General features: G+C 44.2%; 2 protein-coding genes across 4 annotated transcripts in view; one reads left to right on the top strand and one right to left on the bottom strand.

Annotated features, from left to right (window-relative positions):
- Positions 1 to 7,339, top strand: part of LOC143657668 (uncharacterized) — a 130,496-nt gene extending 123,157 nt beyond the window's left edge. For both annotated transcript variants that reach the window (XM_077130292.1, XM_077130289.1), the window contains one exon: positions 6,611 to 7,339. Coding sequence is in view for 1 of the 2 variants with exons in the window: in XM_077130289.1 (XP_076986404.1) it covers positions 6,611 to 6,659 (49 nt within the window). In the remaining variant the exon portion in view is untranslated. The remainder of the gene's footprint in view (positions 1 to 6,610) is intronic.
- The window catches only part of RASA2 (RAS p21 protein activator 2), a 125,321-nt gene extending 116,905 nt beyond the window's left edge, over positions 1 to 8,416 (bottom strand). For both annotated transcript variants that reach the window (XM_077130287.1, XM_077130288.1), the window contains exon 1: positions 8,293 to 8,416. In XM_077130287.1, the coding sequence (XP_076986402.1) occupies positions 8,293 to 8,416 (124 nt within the window). The remainder of the gene's footprint in view (positions 1 to 8,292) is intronic.
- Positions 8,417 to 19,013: the final 10,597 nt, after the last annotated feature.

Raw genomic sequence — 19,013 nt, 5'->3', positions numbered from 1 at the left:
CACATGGGCAGAATCCAAGCAGACAGAAGAATATCATTTTGTGATTCCCCAAAACATACTAAAGGTAAATTTTTATAGCAAACTCTGTAATCTTATTAGGCAGCCATGACATTAGACCATGACCAACCAATTTGGAGGTCACTGTCAACTGCATGACAATAGAAACATATTCATCAATTCCTTCTAATAAACTATTTGACAGGCAGCTTGGTAGAGAAAAGGATGCAGATTTTGATAATATAAAGACCTTCTGGAAACTGTCTTCAGAAGTAGAGAGAGAGAAGCTCTCACAGCTTAAGACGAAGCTTGCATCAGATTCATTCATACAAATAGTCTATAATTCTTGGAAAAAGTAACCATTACATATTGGGCTAATTCTCTATTGTCCACAATAGAGGTAAGCAATGGCGTACCTTTTGGGGGACCTCTTTCTATACATACGGAAAAACTAAAGTATCATTTTGAGATTTTTAAAAATACATGATACTCCGAATATCACTCTAATAACTTGCTTTTTCACTCACCAATATGTCTTGGAATTCTTCCTTTTCACAATATAGACTTCACTATTTTTGGCTGCTATGGGAAGTGTGTATGAACATATTATTTAGTCTCTGCCGTTCGATGAACATTTAAGTTGTCTCTAATTATTTTGTTTTACCAACATTAATAAGCTTTATATTATATCCTGTTCTGTAAATGTACAAGTGTTTTTGCTGAGCAGATAAGTAAAAGTAGAAATGCACAGGGTACATACATTTAAATTTTTAACAGACACTACACCAAAATGCTACCTAACACTGTTTTACCACGTTAAACTCTCATCAGCAGTGAGGAAAGTACCTGTTTCCCCAAAACTTCCCCAAACTGTAAAATTATCAAACTTTTCTTTTTTCACAAACTGATGACTTTTTATATACATTTTCCTAATTTGCGCTCAACGTCACAAATTCATGTTTGCTGTCATTTGTGATTCCTTTTCTGTGAATGCATATTTAATATTTTCTATTTTTCTAATGGTCTTTTCCTTTTCTTAATTTGTGTGAATTCTTTATATAGTCATGACTCTAACAGAGAGAGCAACACAGCAGGTCAGAGTGACAGGATGGGTTCTAGAGCTGGGCAGCTCCACTGGTCACCAGCTCTCTGACCGTGACCGAGTTACCTAGCGTCTCTGTCTCAGTTTCCTAGTCTATAAGATGGGAATAATAACTGTATTTATCCCACAGAATTACTGTACGGATTAAATCAGTTATACATAAAATGCTTTAAAACTGCCTGGCGCAGAGTAAGTGTTATGTGTTGGTGTTGTCTCCAGGATATACTGCGAATATTTTCTCCCAACTAGTAAGGGTCTTTTAACTCTCGCTTCTAAGTCTTTCCTTACCTTTCCTCATAAACAGCTCTTTTTCCACCTCTATTCTACTATCAGGTATTATATAAGTAGATGAAACCAAAACTGGACTGCCCTCACTGGGTCTCACACTCAGTTTCTCTTCAAAGATAAACACAGGCATCATCCAAAACATCTAATTTTTTTTTTCATTTTCCCATAAAAAACAGCTAACTTCCTTATTACGTAAAATATTCCCCCATACACAAAAAAACCCTGATAACCCAAAAGAGAAAAAAGGATAAAAGAAATTATCAAATTCACAGCAAAAAAAATAGAAATAAAAATTGCTCTTAAAAATATTAAGACAACCTCAAGCTCATTTAAGAGAAGTGCAAATTAAAAGCACAAATTGAATGCGTCTTCTCATCTAATAGACTGGTAAAGATCTAGAAGTTTTATAATATATGGTATGGAGGTGTGAAGAAACAAGTAATCATACATTGCTAGTGGGAGGATAAATTGGTACAGTTTCTATGAAAGACAATTTGCATTGTTCTTCCAAAATAAAAATGCATATCCCTTTCACTCATCGATTTAACATGTCAAAATATATCCTACAGATAAACATGCACTAATGTCAAAAATGACATGCATACAAGGGTAGTCACTGCAGCAGGGTGTGTAATTGCAAGATTGGAAACAACCTAAATGTCCATCAATAGGGGAATGTTAAATTAACTGTGGCATATCCAGATGATGAACCATATGTAACTGTCAAAGAAAAAAATAAAAAAACGAAGCAGCTCTCTCAAATATCTGGATAAGAAAAATCTTTAAGCTATACCGTTAAGTGAAAAAAAGGAAGATACAGAATACCACTGCATAGATGCAAACTTTCTATGGATATCCTTTAAACACCCATGTGCAGCAGGCTGCTACTCTGCTGGAATAATTTGTGGCTAGACAGTCCAACTGGAAAAAGTAAGGGTTTACCATTCTAGCCTTCCAATGGCACCATATCACCACCTGTGGAACTTCTTAATCCTACAGATGTCCACATGCCACCAAGAAAATCTTGGCTCAGCAGGTCTTGGGTAGAGCCTGGGCTGCAACATTTTTTCAGGTACACAGGCGATGCTAATGGGCAGTCAGGACTGAAACAGCTGAGTTAGAGCATGACACAAACATCCAGGTTTAATCTAGCTTCATCACTAATCCCTAACCACTTCACAAAGTTCTTAAGCAGGAAAAGATGAGGGATATTAGATGGCTCAATGAAAATCTATTACCACTTCTGGACAGATCACTGGATAGACAATATAATCTTCATATATTAAATGCATACATCTGCAACACTTATAATAATGAATGAACCCATGAGCCTTCTACAAAGAACTTTTGTCAGCAGTAGACTAGCACCCAGGAGGCCTCCTATGACATGACACTTGGTGTCTGAGTGTCAATTTTTTAAATTTGTAAAATGAGGGGACAGAAGAAGATACATTCTCTTCCTTCCAGCTCTAAACTTCTATAATTCTCTAAGAATACAAGTGTCTGAAACCAATTATTCCTTTTAAGAATCAAAGAGTAAAGACCTTTTTTGTCCCAATCACAGCTTAGGCCCAGTTCACCATCCAGTGGACTAGTACCCTAGCAGACACTCAAATATGCATTATGTACTACTGAATAAATTAATGGGCACAGAAAAAAACAACAATTTTTAGGATTCAAATATCTCAGGTAATAAATCTTAAATATTTTTAAGAGTGGATCTTATGCAACATAGGTATACTAATACATTTAAGCACTAAAATAAAAGCTTCTGATATGCTGTCTTAAAGTGTACAGTTCAAGTTAAAAAGCATTAGCCCAAAGACTTATTGCTAGAAGGGATGTTAAAGACCAAACCCAAACCTCTCGTTTTACAAGTAAGGAAATAAGGGCTCAGGAAGGTTAAAAGCATTCACCCCGTGTCATCCAATTTTTAATGGCATTGTGAGAATCATGTCCCTGGTGACAAATTTTTGTCAATTATAATTCATTGATATTTCTGTACATACTGGTATAACCTTATAAGTTATTTCTTTTTAGCCTGGGATTTGTGATGACTTAAATGACATCAAAAACTAAAGATATCTGATAAAAGTTTCTCTTTTTTTTCAGTTTCTTAATATACATAAAAAATTTCTCAAATTTACATTTAATCTCTGATGATACAACAATCTTTATCAACTCCCAAAAGAGCACAGAACTTCATTAGCAGATAGAACACATAGTCTAATATTATTGCCAAATAATTTTATAAAGTACATTAACAAGAAAATAGGATCAGCATCTATGATTAAAGGACAAAACGATAGGGTTTTAATCCAGCTACATTAGTCTCTCACTTAGCGTCTATGCAAAATTTAAGCTATACACACACACACACTATGAATTCACTGAAGTTTACCTCATCTTCTTCAGACCAAATGATTAGCAGACGGCTCCGTGAAATTTTACAAACAACCCTTTTCTCTCCAGTCTCTATCCATCTGAAACATGGGTTCTTCCTCCACCTTAAATCACTTATCGTCTCATTTCAGATTTCTAAAAATAATGAGCTCTTAGCATGAATAAATCCTTTTTAATCTCTCCCTCTGAATACTGAGTGGTCAGTAAAATGCTGTGATTTATACTTTATTACCAAAAGATTCAAATTTGCCAAGCCAAATAAAAACCGGTTATCATGAGATTTTGTTTTCCAGTCTCTAGGACCAATTAGTAACAATATTCATGGGATACAGTCAGGTAACAATATTCAAATACCCTAATAATAAGCAATCAGAACATCTAGAAAAATTTAATCTTTTCCTAATGAGGCAACTTTGGCACCAGTTCAAGCGCAAGGGGCTCCTAGCTCAGTCAGTGCTGTGATTTTGAAAGAGATGAATTTTCAGACACACACCTATGTAGCTTTCTTTTAATAATACTATCTTTTCTTGTTTGCTTAGCTGTATCATTTATAAAACACTTTCATATCTAGTCATACATGAAATCCTCAGGATACACTGTGAGGTAAGGCATTTCCTAAAAGCCTACTTCTGTTCTAGATGCTGTGCTGGTTCTGGGACACCTGAAAAAAAAAATGAATAAGAACCTTGGTTGGGCTCATAGTCTAATGGGGGAAATGAACAAATTTGTGATTCCTCAGCAGCCGGAAGGCTTAATCCACACCTTCTGACCACAGATGCGGTGAGGTGTCCCAAAGAGGGCTGTGGGAGGCAGGCAACATGAGGAATGATGAAGAGCCCCTGAACATAAATATGGGGTGGGAGAAAGGAGAAGGACATTCTTAAGCGGCGGGAACAACATGTGCAAAATGGCTAGTGATGAAGCATTATTCCCATTTTAAAGATGAGGGAGATAAGCTCAAAGGTAAGCGAGCTGCCTAAAGAAACATGACTATAATTAACAATGTATGAACCAGAATACAGGTCTTCTGATTTCAATCAGCTTTGTAATCAAGAAATGCCCATACATGTTGGATAAAAAAATCAGATAAAGATTAGTTTTCATCTCCTACTCTACTCCTTCCTAAGATTTTAGACTCTGACCCAGATTCTGAGCGAAGTAAAGGGGGAGGGGAATTTATTTAATCCCTATAGTAAACCTATGAGATGGGTACTTTTACTATTCCTGTTTGAGACATGAAAATACAGGACCACACAGAGATTAACAGAAGTTGGAAACTGGTGGAGATTCAAACCCAGGTGTCAAACCTGACCTGACCTCTCAAGCACTTAACCATACCCCATTTTTCCTCCCTATTTTGTCCAACAGCCTAAGTCATTCTTGGTCTGAATACATCAGGGAGACTGAGTTCTGGGATATATCATGGTCCCACAGATTTTGCATCTCGAAATTCACATAAATCTTTCGAATGGCTCCCTAGCGATCTGGTCTCCCTGGTGTCCCATGAGTAGCTAAATCCATGCATACAGTGTCATGGGCCCTCCACTCCAGCAACATTTTTACAATCTGGTTTAACTGAACAGTAAGAGCAAGCCTCATAAAATGCAAAAAACCAAAAAGGTGTTCACAAAATAAATAACAGCATAAAGTCTTAAGGTGTGTGAAGGAGAAAAGCTTAGCCCCCTTCTTTCACTTACGTGTGGGCTGTGTGCTGGTTTTTTTTTTCAAGGTGGGGTGGGTGGGATATGCAAATATGCTTCAGGTGCGCCACCATGCCAGCTACTCACCACACTGGAGTTCAAAGAGGATGGAATCTAGAAGACACCTCCAACTTCCACAACCAAGGGTTCATCTGACAACCCCAGAGGAGTTAATGCCCAAACCTGCAGACCACAATGGACTGCCATGGCTCCCTAGAGCACTAATATGACCTCAGGGAATGAAGGACCAGCATTAAAGACAAAATATTGTCAGCAACATTGCATATCCTAATTCACTTGGTTGTTTGAAACTGGCCACAAAATGGTTTTTTCAATCTGTCAATCTGATTTTTACCTTGTGAAAAATGAAATTAACACAGGAATGAAAATCCAAAGACGGTTGTAGACTATTATCGCTAGAACTTCAGACATATGTAAATCAATCCATCTTCGCTTTTTGTTGGAACAACTTGTAGTTAAAGAGGCCTACCCAAGTCCAGAAAATAGGTTTCCTTCTGGGATCACTTTCAGCCCTACAGATCTCAAATTTCCCAGGTAAGGGGTTCTCGATCAGCAGTTTGAAATCTGCCAGTGCATCTCCAGGCTCTACCTGAGGTTTCCCAGTGCAATGAGGAGGGAAGGTGACCCTGGCATCTCAACCCCCAAACTGCTTAGTAAGTTCACTGTCAGAACCACCACCGCCCCATTTCTGTGACTTCAGCACCTGCTAATGAACCTCCCAGCCCCCCAACCCCTACCCTGCAAAACCCACATGTCAGTTTCAGGGAAACAGAAAACAGCATCTCTTCACAAGGTTTTGAATGTCAACCATCTCTGGGTCACACAGCTAAAAGGAGGGCAAAGAAACGGAGGGGACAGGTGGAATAACCTGAACATAAGTCCCCTTACATATATTCTCTATGAAGGATACACTCCACGTTGTGAACAATAAACTGAGTAATTCAGAAAGCGAGGAGCTGACAGGGATAGCAGATGTAATACTTTCAGTAAGGTTACAACAACAGTAGACCCAGCAATTGGATGATTGAACTCTACATCTGGGTGGTGAAGACGCTCTAAACCATAGAAACAAAGTTGTTTTTTCTCTGTTTGCTTACAGACCCAAATTTTACTCACACCGTTATAAAATGGATCTCGGTGGGCACTGAGCAGGTAAAAGCATGAGATGACTATGTTCTTCTGGAAAATGCCCAACCCTAACGCTCACTTCCAAGACCTGTGCACATGAAGTTCCATGCTCCAGTGGACAAAACGTAGCATCAGGTGACACTAAAACGTAAAGTGGTGAAATCTGGAAAATTAAATCAAAGGGAGAGTTCTGACCCATAGCTAGCATTATCAAATATTAGCATTGCAAATATGCAAATACCAAATAGAAGATTTAATGTGAACTCTGACATGACTTTATACCCTAGGATGCAATTTCAACGTTGGGAACTTAGATACAGACATACAAGAACAGACTGCTCTGGTATCATTTTCCAAGTTTTAAGAACTGTAATCTCTTAAGAGCCCAGAACTACTCCTAGAAAAAATAAAAGGAGAGAGCATTTGAAATGTTTATTTACAAGGTTTAATAAAATCCCAAATATTTCAAAAGGGAAGCAACCTGAACAGAAGAACGTGGAAGAGTCCAAGATAATGAATAATACCACTATTTCAGGAAAGGAAAATGTGACATCCTGGACGAGAGAAAACTGTCATTTTAATGTGATACGATTTCTCCAAAGAAAATCTTTTCACAAAGTGAACAGATTCCCTCATCACTAAGGTTTATTTACGTGAAACAATTTGATGCTAAAGAAAATAAAACTAACATTCGGAAAAAGGTTAAAAAGAATTGACCGATCTATGTAACAAATAAAGGGAAAAAAAGCCTTTCCCCAGAATCAATTCTGCGGGGGGGGGGGGGGGGGGGGGGGCGAGGGAGGCAATCTGACGCCAAAGGGTCTATTTTAAACGTGCAAACGACTGGCTGTAAAAGCTCTGTCCACAGCGACGCTTCCGAGCCGCGCGAGGAACTGAGCCGGCAGCGCGGCAGCTCCCCCGCCGCCCCAGTGCCCGCCGCGAAGGGGCTTCGGCCGCCGGGCCGCCCGAGGTGGGCGAGCGCAGGTGCCGGCCCAGCCCGTCCGCGCGCCCCCGGCCGCCGCGCGGGCGCCGCCGCTCGGCCCCGGGCGCTTTCTCAGCCTCCCGCGGCCTCGTGGGCCCGGGGAACGGGCGCCCCTGCCCTGCGCTGCCCCGCCGTCCCCTGCCCGGTCTCGCCGTCCCCTGCCCTGTCCGCCGGCCCGCCGGCCCCTGCCCTCCCCGGCCCTCCCCGGCCCGCCGGCCCCTGCCCTCCCCGGCCCGCCGCGCTCCCCGCCCTCCTCCCCCACGCCGCCGCGCTCCCGGGGACGACCGCCGGCTCCCACCTCGGGGCCGCTTTCCGGAGCCGCCGCGGCCCGGAGGCCTGCGTCTGAGGGCGGCCGGAAGCGGCCCGCGCCCCCGGCCCGCGCCCCCCGCCCGCGCCCCCGCGTTCAGGCCGCGCCCCGCGGCCGAGCCCCTCCGCCGCCGGACCCTGGGCGCTCCCTCCCGAGAGGAGCAGCCCCAGCCCACGCCGGCCGGCCGGGGCGCCGCCGCCCTCCACACACACCCCCTGCCGCCGCCCGCGTGCCCGGCCCCCGCCCAGACCCCCTCTCGGGCCGCCTCGCCCCGCGCGGCTCCGGGCGGCCGCCCCGGGACGCCCGCCGCCCCCTCAGCCCCGCGCCCGCCGCCGCCCGGCCCCTCGGCGCCGCCCGCGCTTACAGATCTTGCCGCGCAGGCTCTGCAGCACTCGGACCTCGCGGCTGTCCTCGCCGCCGGCCTCGGGCTCTGCCGTCGCAGGCGCTTCGGGAGAAGCCGCCGCCGCAGCGGGCGCCGCCGCCGCCATGGTGCCGCCCGGCTCGTGCCGCAGCCCCGCCGCCTGCGTCGCCCGGCAAGGCGGAGTCGACTGGCCGCCTGGGCCCGGGTGAGCCGCGCGCCTGGGCCCGCCCACGCCCCGCCCCGCCCCGCCCCGCCCCGCCCGTCTCACTTTCGCCCTCCCCGCTTCCCCCAGGCCTGGGGGCCGGGGCGGCGACCCCCACCCGGGCTCGTCCCCCCCAACCCCACCAAAGCCCAGGCGCTGGCCACGTGCGCCTCCGCGCGTGGCCCGGAGCAGCCCGGAAGCCCCGCGCGGAGAAACTCGGGCCCTGCCAGGTCCCCCGGGAATCGGACCTCCGCGGGGCCGCCCCCCGCGTGGCCTGAGGCTCCGGCAAATTCGGAGTCTTCGCCTAGGAGCAACGCCCGGTGGAAGGAAAATGGCATGGAATGTGGCAGCCGGTGCACCGCAGAACTACTTTGTGGGAAAGGAGGGCAGCGGGGTTCAGGAGCCCCCCGAGAACGCCCGCGCAGCGCACGGACGCGCGGCGCCCTGACTCCGCGGGAAGGACGCGGTCTGCGCTGCCCAAGCTCAGAACCAGGGCCCCCAGCTCCGACACGAGGGAGGGCCTGGGACCCTCTCCCACAGGAACGCGGACGCCTTTCCCACCGCTTGCGTGTGTTTTAGAAACAGAAGCGAGGAAGGGCTTTTCTCCCTCATAAGTGGGGTTCTTAAAAAGTTGATTGACACCAGAAGATTGGTAGATCTTCACCTAAGTGTTAGCCTTATTTCAAGGGAACTCTTCACAATGAGTAAACTGCATGAATAATACCTTGGTATGTGATGAGGAAGATGATTTCCTGGTCTTGAGGTTTCTAACTGCGCTGCCCTAAGAAAGAAGAAACTGTGACTTAATAGGGCAGGGTAGTTCCTTTTCCAGGGTAGTAATAGAAATCAGTCAGTCAGTCAACACATATCTTTTGAGGGTCCGACCTGTGACAGCCGTAGAGACAACAAGCGTCCAAGAGAAGAGAACTCCAGTCCCCAGCAGCTCAGTCTGATGGGAGACACACATAAAGGTAGAAGCGCAGGGCAATGAGAACGAAAAGGGGGAAAACAGGCTACCAGGACACCAAGGGGCCCTAACCCGGGCTTCGGGGGTCAGGGAGACCCTTCCTGGCAAAATGCGCTAGAGAGGTGACTTGAAAATAGGGGTGAGGGAAGCAGAAGTGTGCCAAGGAATAGAAACCATCGTGCAAAGGCTAGACAACCCAAGGGGATGCCAGAGTTTAATGTGTGTCTGGTATTGGGGCACGGATGTTTCCCGTTCTGCGTATGTTGGAAGGACCCCTATCCTATCACCTTCTGTGATTTTTACACCTGTTGGAGAAAGTGAACATAACTCCTCTTGTATGGATGTCTCGTCGTCATTTCAAACAAGTCCAAAACTTAATTCTCTGCCTTCCTTTCCAAACCTGAGTATGCAGCCATATTCTGTCATCTGGGCTAGAGACTTTGACTCCTTATCGCTTGACTCAGAGAGGTAAGAGCTTTGGGGACAGACTTTGGGTGGAACCTGATTTTATCCCCTTTCTCATGTGTGTGACACTGGGAAAGCTACTCAGCCTTTCTGAACCTGCCTCTGTAACAGTAAAATGGAAATGCTGTACTCACTCTTCTTCTTCAAAGGGTTGTTATCAGGATGAGGGGTTGTGGAGCGTCCAGTGGAATGCTGGCATGAAGGAGGGTTGAGTAGTGAACGTCACCTCCTGCTCTTGTCTGGAGCCCTTATAACAGGTCTTCCACCTGCTCGTTCCTCCTACACACCACTTCAATTAATTTTCCTTACGCACAATTCAGAGCGCGTCACTTGCCTGCTCGGGAGGATCCCTCCAGCCAGCCAGCAAGCACACACTACCTGTCATAAACAGGACGAGAAATGACTAAAGTTCAAATTCTTCAGCCAAACACTCAGAGTTAGGCCTGGACTGGGCCTCCCTGACTCTGCTTCTCTCTGGCCACACCGAGCCACTTTCCCAGCAGCCTGTCTCTGTTCCCTGCGGCCTTTCAGGGGCCTGTAGAGTGCTGCCACCGGCGCTGATCTAAGATTTCTCTTAGATGGGAGCTCGAAGTTGTACCTTTTTGTGGTATTGACCACTTTCTACTTTGTGTGGCATGTCTCTATGTACTTGCTTTATTTATTCTCCTAAATTCATTTTTAAACTCCTTCAATAAATACCTTCTATTGAATGAGTGGGTTGGATCGTATTAGCTCACTTACTTCCTCCAAACTGCAGATTTGAAGTTTTCTTCCTTGAAAGCTGCAATTTTTTAAATTAGTCATTATCATACCTGTCCAAATGGTTAAAATAGGAATGGCAAACTGTGATAACATCTTATGATGTGAAATTAAAAGCTAGTTTAGAGTTACCCGGGCTTGTTATTTTCTTTAAAATATTAGTACCTGTACCAGACTCATCTGATTTCCCCTCTTTTTCACTGGCTTAACCTCAAGTACTTAACTCCTTTATTAAGTTGTTGCCAAATGTATGAAAATAGTTTTACATGAATAGACACTGCTTCTGCCCCCGGCAGCCTTCTTCAGTCTTCTTCTGTAGATAGCAGAATTGTCACACTGTTTCACTAAAACCCAGAACCTCCATTTCTTCTTCATTTGAAGTCATCTCTAATTACTCTAGTTCCAAATAGATACTTAACTACATTGCTATGTTCCAGGAAGATGGCGGAATAGAATAGCTCGAGTTCAACCCTGCTCCAAGGAGCAGCTAGAGAAGGGACAGGAGGGCGATTGAGACAGTGATTCCAGGGTGTAAGTGACTGGGAGAGCCTTCTGCACCACACTGGGCAGTCCTGTTTGCAAAAGCTGAGGAACTGAGGGGCAGAGAACGGAGCCGAACGTGGAAGCCCGGAGCCCCCAGGAGTGCGGGGCGGGGAGTCGGGAACGAGGAAGCAAGCTAGGGACCCTGGACGTGCAACCCTCACCGCTGCAGCCCCACGACCTGCGATGCACCCCTCACCCCTCACCCCACGCACCTCAACCCTGTCACCCACCCCATCCCGCTGCTCCCAACACTCCAAGTACCCCCACCCTACCCACCCCCAGCACGGGTACCTGCCCCACAACCCCACCCCAAGTGCAAGCATGCGTGCCCCAGCCCAACCCACCTCTCCCATGCAAGCGCAGTCTCGCCCGCCCCTCCCAAGAACCCCCCTCCCGGCCCCCGGCAGGCTGTCGCCAGCGCATCATGCGGGTGCTGTGGGCGCCGCAGGCGCTGACCTCCCTACCCAGGCTACACTGCCCCCAGCCCATACCATTGGACAGCCCCACCCTGTCCCTTCTGAGTACTCCCTGCGGGTACATCTGCTTACAGCACTCCCAGACCCTTGCATGCGCACAGCCCCACCCCGTCTGTTCAGAGCGCTCCCAGCGGGTACATCCGCTTACACCACTCCCAGAGCTGCGCATGCGCACAGCCCCACCCTGTCCTGCCTGAGCGCTGCATGGGGGTACATCTGCTTACAGCATGCGCACAGCCCCCAGTCACGATCCCCAGCTCTGGGCAAGCGCTGGCCTGTGCAGCCAGGTCACATCTGCCCCCAGCCCATGCAGGCAGAAGGCCCACACTGCCCGAGCTCTGCACATGTGCACGAGGGCTCCATACCCTAGACCCACGCGCACCACCAAAGTAAATCAATCAAGATGTTTACATGCCATGAAAGCAACAATCACTAAGCATATCATAATGCAGACAGATACAGCCCTGCCTAGTGACCAAATTAAAACAACAGGGAAGACACAGACATTGGAACAACTTATCAAAGATGGGATGGCTAATGACATAAAGGAGATCAAGAAGACACTAAAAGAGAATAAAGAGGAATTTGAAAGAATAAATAGAAAAATAGTAGACATCACATAGATTAAAGTTGCTGTAGACCAAACAAAAAACATACTAGAGATACACAACAATAGATTTGAAGAGGCAAAAGAAAGAATAAGCAAACTAGAGGACAGGACAACTGATTTCAAAGACTCAAAACAGGAAATGATGAAAAAGATGGAAAAATTTGAATTGGATCTCAGGAAAATGATGGACAAAGCAAAGCACAAAAATATAAGAATCATTGGTGTCCCAAAAGGAGAAGAGAGGAGTAAAGGGCTAGGAGGAGGAGTTGAGGATATAATGGGGGAAAACTTCCTAACTGTCATAAAGGATGTAAATATACAAGTCAGAGAAACTCAATGAATTCCAAATAGAACAAATCCAAATAGGCCTTCCCCAAGACATGTACTAATCAGTCTGTCAAATGTTGAAGAGAAGCAGAAAATCCTGAAAGCTGCAAGAGAAAAACAATCTACTACATACAAGAGAAACCACATAAGACTGAGTTCAGACTACTCAGCAGGCACCATGGAGGTGAGAAGGCAGTGGTGTGATATATTTAAGATCCTGAAAGAAAAAGGCTTCCAGCCAAGAATTCTGTACCCCGCCAAACTGCCCTTCAAAACTGAGGGAGAGATTACAATTTTTCACTGACAAACAAGTCCTGAAAGAATTTATCAACAAGAGACTGGCCCTACAAGGAAAAAAAAAGAAAACAAAAACAAAAACAAAAAAACAGGAGAAGGAGGTCTGGAGGAGGGCACAGAATTGAAGAGTACCAGTAAGGGTAACTTAAAGGATAAGAAGAGAAAGAGGGAAAAGAATATACAGATCTGACAAAGAAAATTCAAAAGATAAAATGGTGGATTCAAGAAATGCATTTTCAGTAATAACTTTGAATGCTAACAGACTAAATTTACCAATTAAATACATTACTATTCAATTACTGATTCTGACCTACTTCACAGAAATCTTCTGTTGAGTCAATGCTTCATTAATGCTGCATATTTGGCAAATAAAGTTTTGTAAGTACTTAACAATTTACTCACAGTGCAATTGCAAGAAGGCAATTACATCTCACTCTCTTTATTGCCCTTTCATTGTATTTTAAAGTCATCTAGAGTTCCTCTCATTTCTTCATGATATTTAGTAACTGGAACAGTATTGCGTCACACACAGACTTGCATGCCACTTCCTTCCTCAAATCTTTAATGAATGTATTTAAGAGCTATCACTCCTTTCTCTGCCCCTTACCTATCTCTGAGCAACCATTCCCTTTGAAGCTTTTCCTATTTCTTCATCAGTGTTTAGCCCATTCATTTAACCCATAAACTGTCTTGCTTAATGGTAGTTGATGTAGGAAAACTGCCTTACCTCTTAATAATAATATATCTCGCAGCTGGAAACTAATTCCAGCACCTATCAGGTAGATGGCTGTTTTGAATGAGTGCCCCCCAACTATAAGGTGGTAATATTTGGGTTATCACCTAGCCCAGAGTTATTTATCACCTTCCTTCCGGTGAGTCAGGGGAAGAGAAATACGCTTACTTTTTCATGTTTAAATGTAAGTCTCATTCATAGGGCTGTACATTCATGAAGCAAAACTATTTCCTGTGGCCTAGAGACAAGCTCCTTCCGTCACTGATGGCTTGACATCCCCATTCAGCTCACCTGAGAACCGTTTGTGTATTAGGCATGTGCATTTAGTTATGTTAGAAAACAGCCCCTAAATCCAAGCAGAAGTTTTCTTTTTTTATCAAGTTTGAGTGGTAGAAGGTGAAGGGAGACCTTATCTAGTTAGAAAAATTACTTTTAACATTTTACAGCAAAATCAAACAAACTGGGCCATAATATGTTTTTATCCTCAAACTTCCAGATCCTCCATTAAAAGTATTTTCATTGCTGAATGGGTACAGAGTTTCCATTTGAGGGGTGATGAAAAGTTTTGGCAATGGATAGCAGTGACGGTAACACAACGCTGTAAATGTAAATGTAATTAATGCCACTGAATCGTGTACTATGATTAAAATGGAAAATTTTATGTTGACTGTGTTACCACAATAACATTTTTTTTCATTCATATTTGCTTATCTCCTGGAGGAGGATGAGGCCTGAATGTTGGAGCATGGGGCAGTCCATGACCTGGGGGCCAGTCCAGCTTCAGTTATTTCATGGCCCTTCCTTTTTTTTTCCATTAATTTTTAAATTTTTTTTTAAATAACAACAAACAAACAAACATTCTTAACATATGATCATTCTATTCTACACATATAATCAGTAATTCACAGTATCACCACATAGTTGCATTCATCTAAGCAATGTTCATTTCTTAGAACATTTGCATCAACTCAGAAAAAGAAATAAAAAGACAACAGAAAAAAATTCATATATACCCTGTCCCTTACCCCTCCCTTTCATCGATCACTAGCATTTCAATCTAAATTTATTTTAACATTCATTCCCCCTATTATTTATTTTTATTCAATATGTTTTATCCATCTGTTGATAAGGTAGATAAAAGGAGCATCAGACACAAGGTTTTCACAATCTCACAGTCACATTGTGAAAGCTATATCATTATACAATCATCATCAAGAAACATGGCTACTGGAACACAGCTCTACATTTTCAGGCAGTTCCCTCCAGCCTCTCTGTTATGCCTTAACTAACAAGGTGTTATCTATTTAATGTGTAAGAATAACCTCCAGGATAACCTCTCAACTCTGTTTGGAATCTCTCAGCCATTGACACTTTATTTTGTCTCATTTCTCTCTTCCCCCTTTTGGTTGAGAAAGTTTTCTCAATCCATTGATGCTGGGTCTCAGCTCATTCTGGGATTTTTGTCCCACGTTGCCAGGAAGATCCACACCCCTGGGAGTCATGTCCCACGTAGACAGGGGGAGGGTGATGAGTTTGCTTGTTGTGTTGGCTGAGAGAAAGAGGCCACATCTGAGCAACAAAAGAGGTTCTCTTGGGGGTGACTCTTAGGCCTAATTTTAAGTAGACTTGATCTATCCTTGTGGGGTTAAGTTTCTTATGAACAAACCCCAAGATTGGGGACCCAGCCTATGCTTTGGTTGTCCCCACTGCTTGTGAGAATATCAAGAATTCTCCACTTGGGAAAGTTGAATTTTCCCCCTTTCTCACCATTCCCCCAAGGGGACTTTCATGGCCCTTGCTTCTGAACTGAGATGGCATATCAACTCCATGCTCCCCTGCAACCAGTACACTTTTCTTGCCACTTTAGACTGGTGAAATAGTGACTTTGAAAAGAAAACTGTTAAAGTTAAGCCACCATGCACTTATTGTTTCGTCTTCTACTCTGTACTCAGGAAATCTCTATTTGCCTGGACAGATTTGCCCATTCACCATGAATCCTGGAGACAAGCTCCATCAGTTCAGGAGAGCCAGGTCACAGGATCTCAGCCTGTGGCCCAGCTGATTTTACTTTTTGAGGTTCTGAAGACATAGCTGAGGTCTCCTGAGGCCAAGAACTCTGTCCCTCAGCCCAGAGGGCACATGATCACTCAGTGAAGGAGGGTGGAGCTGGAGCCCCAACTGACTGTGCTGATGGCAGGTTGGGGGTCATTTATTTCCTTAAAACAAGAGTTCTTTTACATGACCCAGTGGAATTATCAAAATCAAAGTCAGGAAATTAACACTGATATATTAGCTAATCTATCTACAGATTTTATTCAAATTTCACCAACTGTCCCAATAATAATCTTCGTAGAAAAAGAAAATTCTGGTCATGAATTGCATTCGGTTGTTTTCTCTTTGCTTTCCTTTTGTCTGGGACAGTTGCTCAGTTTTTCCTTGTTTTTCACAAGCTTCATATTTGTGATGAATGCAGGCCAGTTGTTTTGTAGACTGTCCCTCAAATGGGACATTTTGGGAAGGGCAGGAGGGATGCTACATAAATGATGCTGAGGTATCATCTATCAGGGAGTACATGGGGAATGTTTATCTTTTCACTGGGTAATTTCAATCCTTGGTTAATGTGGTAGCCACCAGATTTGTCCTATGTAAACCCACCATCTTCCCACGGTAATGAACAATCATCTTATAGGGTGACATGTTGAGAAAATGTAAAGTGAATTTATTTGCCTTCTCAAACATGCTGCTCATTCCATATTCCATCTGGATGAGTTACACCTTCCCCTGTCAGACTGCCCAGGCCAAGAACCAGTGCTTTCCTCATCCTTTCCTCTTCCTCACCTTTCATGGTCAATACCCAAACCACGCTTCTCCCGTCCGTCTTCTCCCCGACCCTCACTGCCTGGCTTGGCTTCTCACCACCTCTCCCTGGAGTGAGTGCGACACCACCTACAGGCGCTCTACTACCTGCCTGCCCCCACCCACCCCCACCCATGCTGCCACCAGAGTTGGCCTTCAAGAATGTAAATCCAGTTATAGGACTGTCTTCCCTAAACACGTCTAATAAGGAAGCTCCAAGCCCAGGGATTTCAGGCAGTGGTGACCATCACATGACATATCTGATAAAACTCCCGAATCGTCCTCTCTCAAACCCATGGCAGACCTTGCTGCTCAATCACAGCACTCTTTCCTACTGAGTCGGGATGAACCTCAGAACACCGAGTCCAGCCTCCTCAAGGTCAAAGCCTCCCTTGCAACTGGGAGTCTGCGTGTAACTTGGTTTCCCCCAGGGAACTGCAACCATGAACGATTGCAATTCAGGAGAGAAGTGTGAGGAAGAAGACACTGCTGGTGAAGGTGGCAGGGCATGGCAGCAGGGACAGAGGCCCGGACTTCTGCATCATGTGGGAACTTCAGGACCTATGATGCTGACCGACCAGCCGTGTGACCTGGGTATTGTCCTCAGCTGGAAACCTCCCTAACCTGACTGTCTGACTCTTCCAGGGAGCCTTAGCTACCCACTAACTTTAATGCATTTATTTTCTGCTTAAACTAGCTAGGATGAGTTCCACTGTTTCAACCAAGAACCCTGACTGATACATTCATGCACTCTGTGTGCTGACATGCAGCGCTGTTTGCAATTCCCTAAATATTGCCATGTGGTTTTAGGCCGGTGCTGCTGTGTGGCCCTGCTCCCTTTGTGCAAGATGCCGTCCCCTCCACTCTTGCCCATGGTATCAGTTAGGAAGCTTTGACTTCATGTAACAGAAAAACTGTTAGAAAATGACTTAAACAATTGCAGGTTATTTTCTCCTTGGGTGGGCAGCCCCAGAGACATCACATAATAATTCATCAGCTCAATGATGATAAGATTCTGGGTTAACTTATGTCTGATGCTCCTTTTATTTACCTTGTCAACAGACAAGTAGAACATATGGAATAAAAATAAATAATAGGGGGAACAAATGTTAAAATAAACTTAGTTTGAAATACTAGTGATCAATGAAAGGGAGGGGTAAGGGGTATGGTATGTATATATATATATATTTTCTGTTTTCCTTTTATTTCTTTTTCTGTTGTCTTTTTATTTCTTTTTCTGAATTGATTCAAATGCTCTACGAAATGATCATGATGATGAATATGCAACTGTGATGATCCTGTGAATTACTGATTATATATGCAGAACTGAATGATCAAAATAGGAATGTTCACGTTTAATTGGTGTTTTTTCTTGTATTCAAAAAATAAATAAATAAATAAATAATTTTTTTTAAAAACTAGGCAAATACAAGTTAAAGCCAAAGATGTGTACTGAGCCTATCAAAACACTGCATTACTATGTTTCTTGAAGATAATTGTATGATGACATGGCTGCCGCAGTATGACTGTGTGGTTGTGAGAGCCTTGTGTCTGATGCTCCTTTTGTCTGTCTTATCAATGGACAAGTAAAGCATACGGATTAAAAATAAATAAATAATAGGGGGAACAAATGTTAATTAATAAAAAAAAAGAAAGATTCTGGGTTAGCTTCTTTGTGATTCTCTCAGCTTTTCTCTTATGGTCACAAGATGGCGGCTACAGCTCCAAACATCTCAATGACAATCCAATGGCAGGAAGGAACATTTTCTTCTAAAAATGACTTTTTTATTGTTACAGAGGAAAAAATTTTCCAAATAGCTTTCCTAGACGTAACCACCTGCCTCCACTCCCACCCCAAATGTGCCCTCCCAACCTGACCAGGTATTGCCTCCTTAAATCTCATTCACAATCATGATGATTTATAATCATCTATTCCACTGGGCTGGGAACGGACCCTTCTTTTCAAAGTGCATTTCTCTTTGAGACTTGAACCAAACCAATATTCCGTTGTGAAGAAGAAAGTCTAGCAATAACCACAGAGCTGGCAACCAGCTCTGTCTACCATACCAACATAGTTACTTATCTTTCAACAAAATTACCTAAGTTCAATTGAAAATATATCGATACATTTAATACCCAAGGCCCACCTCCTGACATTGCTGCATAGAACTGGCCTTTTCTTCCTTTGTTCCTCTATAGTTCCCTGTACATACCCTCACTGCAGACTTGGAGCACAGTTTCTATTCCTGTTACAAGTTTCTCAAAGACTGGACAATCTTTTATTTGTCTTTGCTTTGTTAGTGCACAGGAAACATAGAAGAATATGGCACTTAGTAAATGTTTGATGAATGAGAAAATGAGTGAGATGGCTGTTCAGAGAAGCTGCTAATAAATGAGTCCAGAATTCTGATCGTAAAACCCACTGGAGAAAGCAGAGCAGACCACAGAGCCATGCTGGGCTGAGCCTGAGCGTGCAGAAAGCGTAGGTG

This window comes from Tamandua tetradactyla, chromosome 15 (assembly GCF_023851605.1).
Source record: "Tamandua tetradactyla isolate mTamTet1 chromosome 15, mTamTet1.pri, whole genome shotgun sequence".
Taxonomy (NCBI): domain Eukaryota; kingdom Metazoa; phylum Chordata; class Mammalia; order Pilosa; family Myrmecophagidae; genus Tamandua; species Tamandua tetradactyla.
This window is presented reverse-complemented; position numbering and strand designations above follow the sequence as displayed.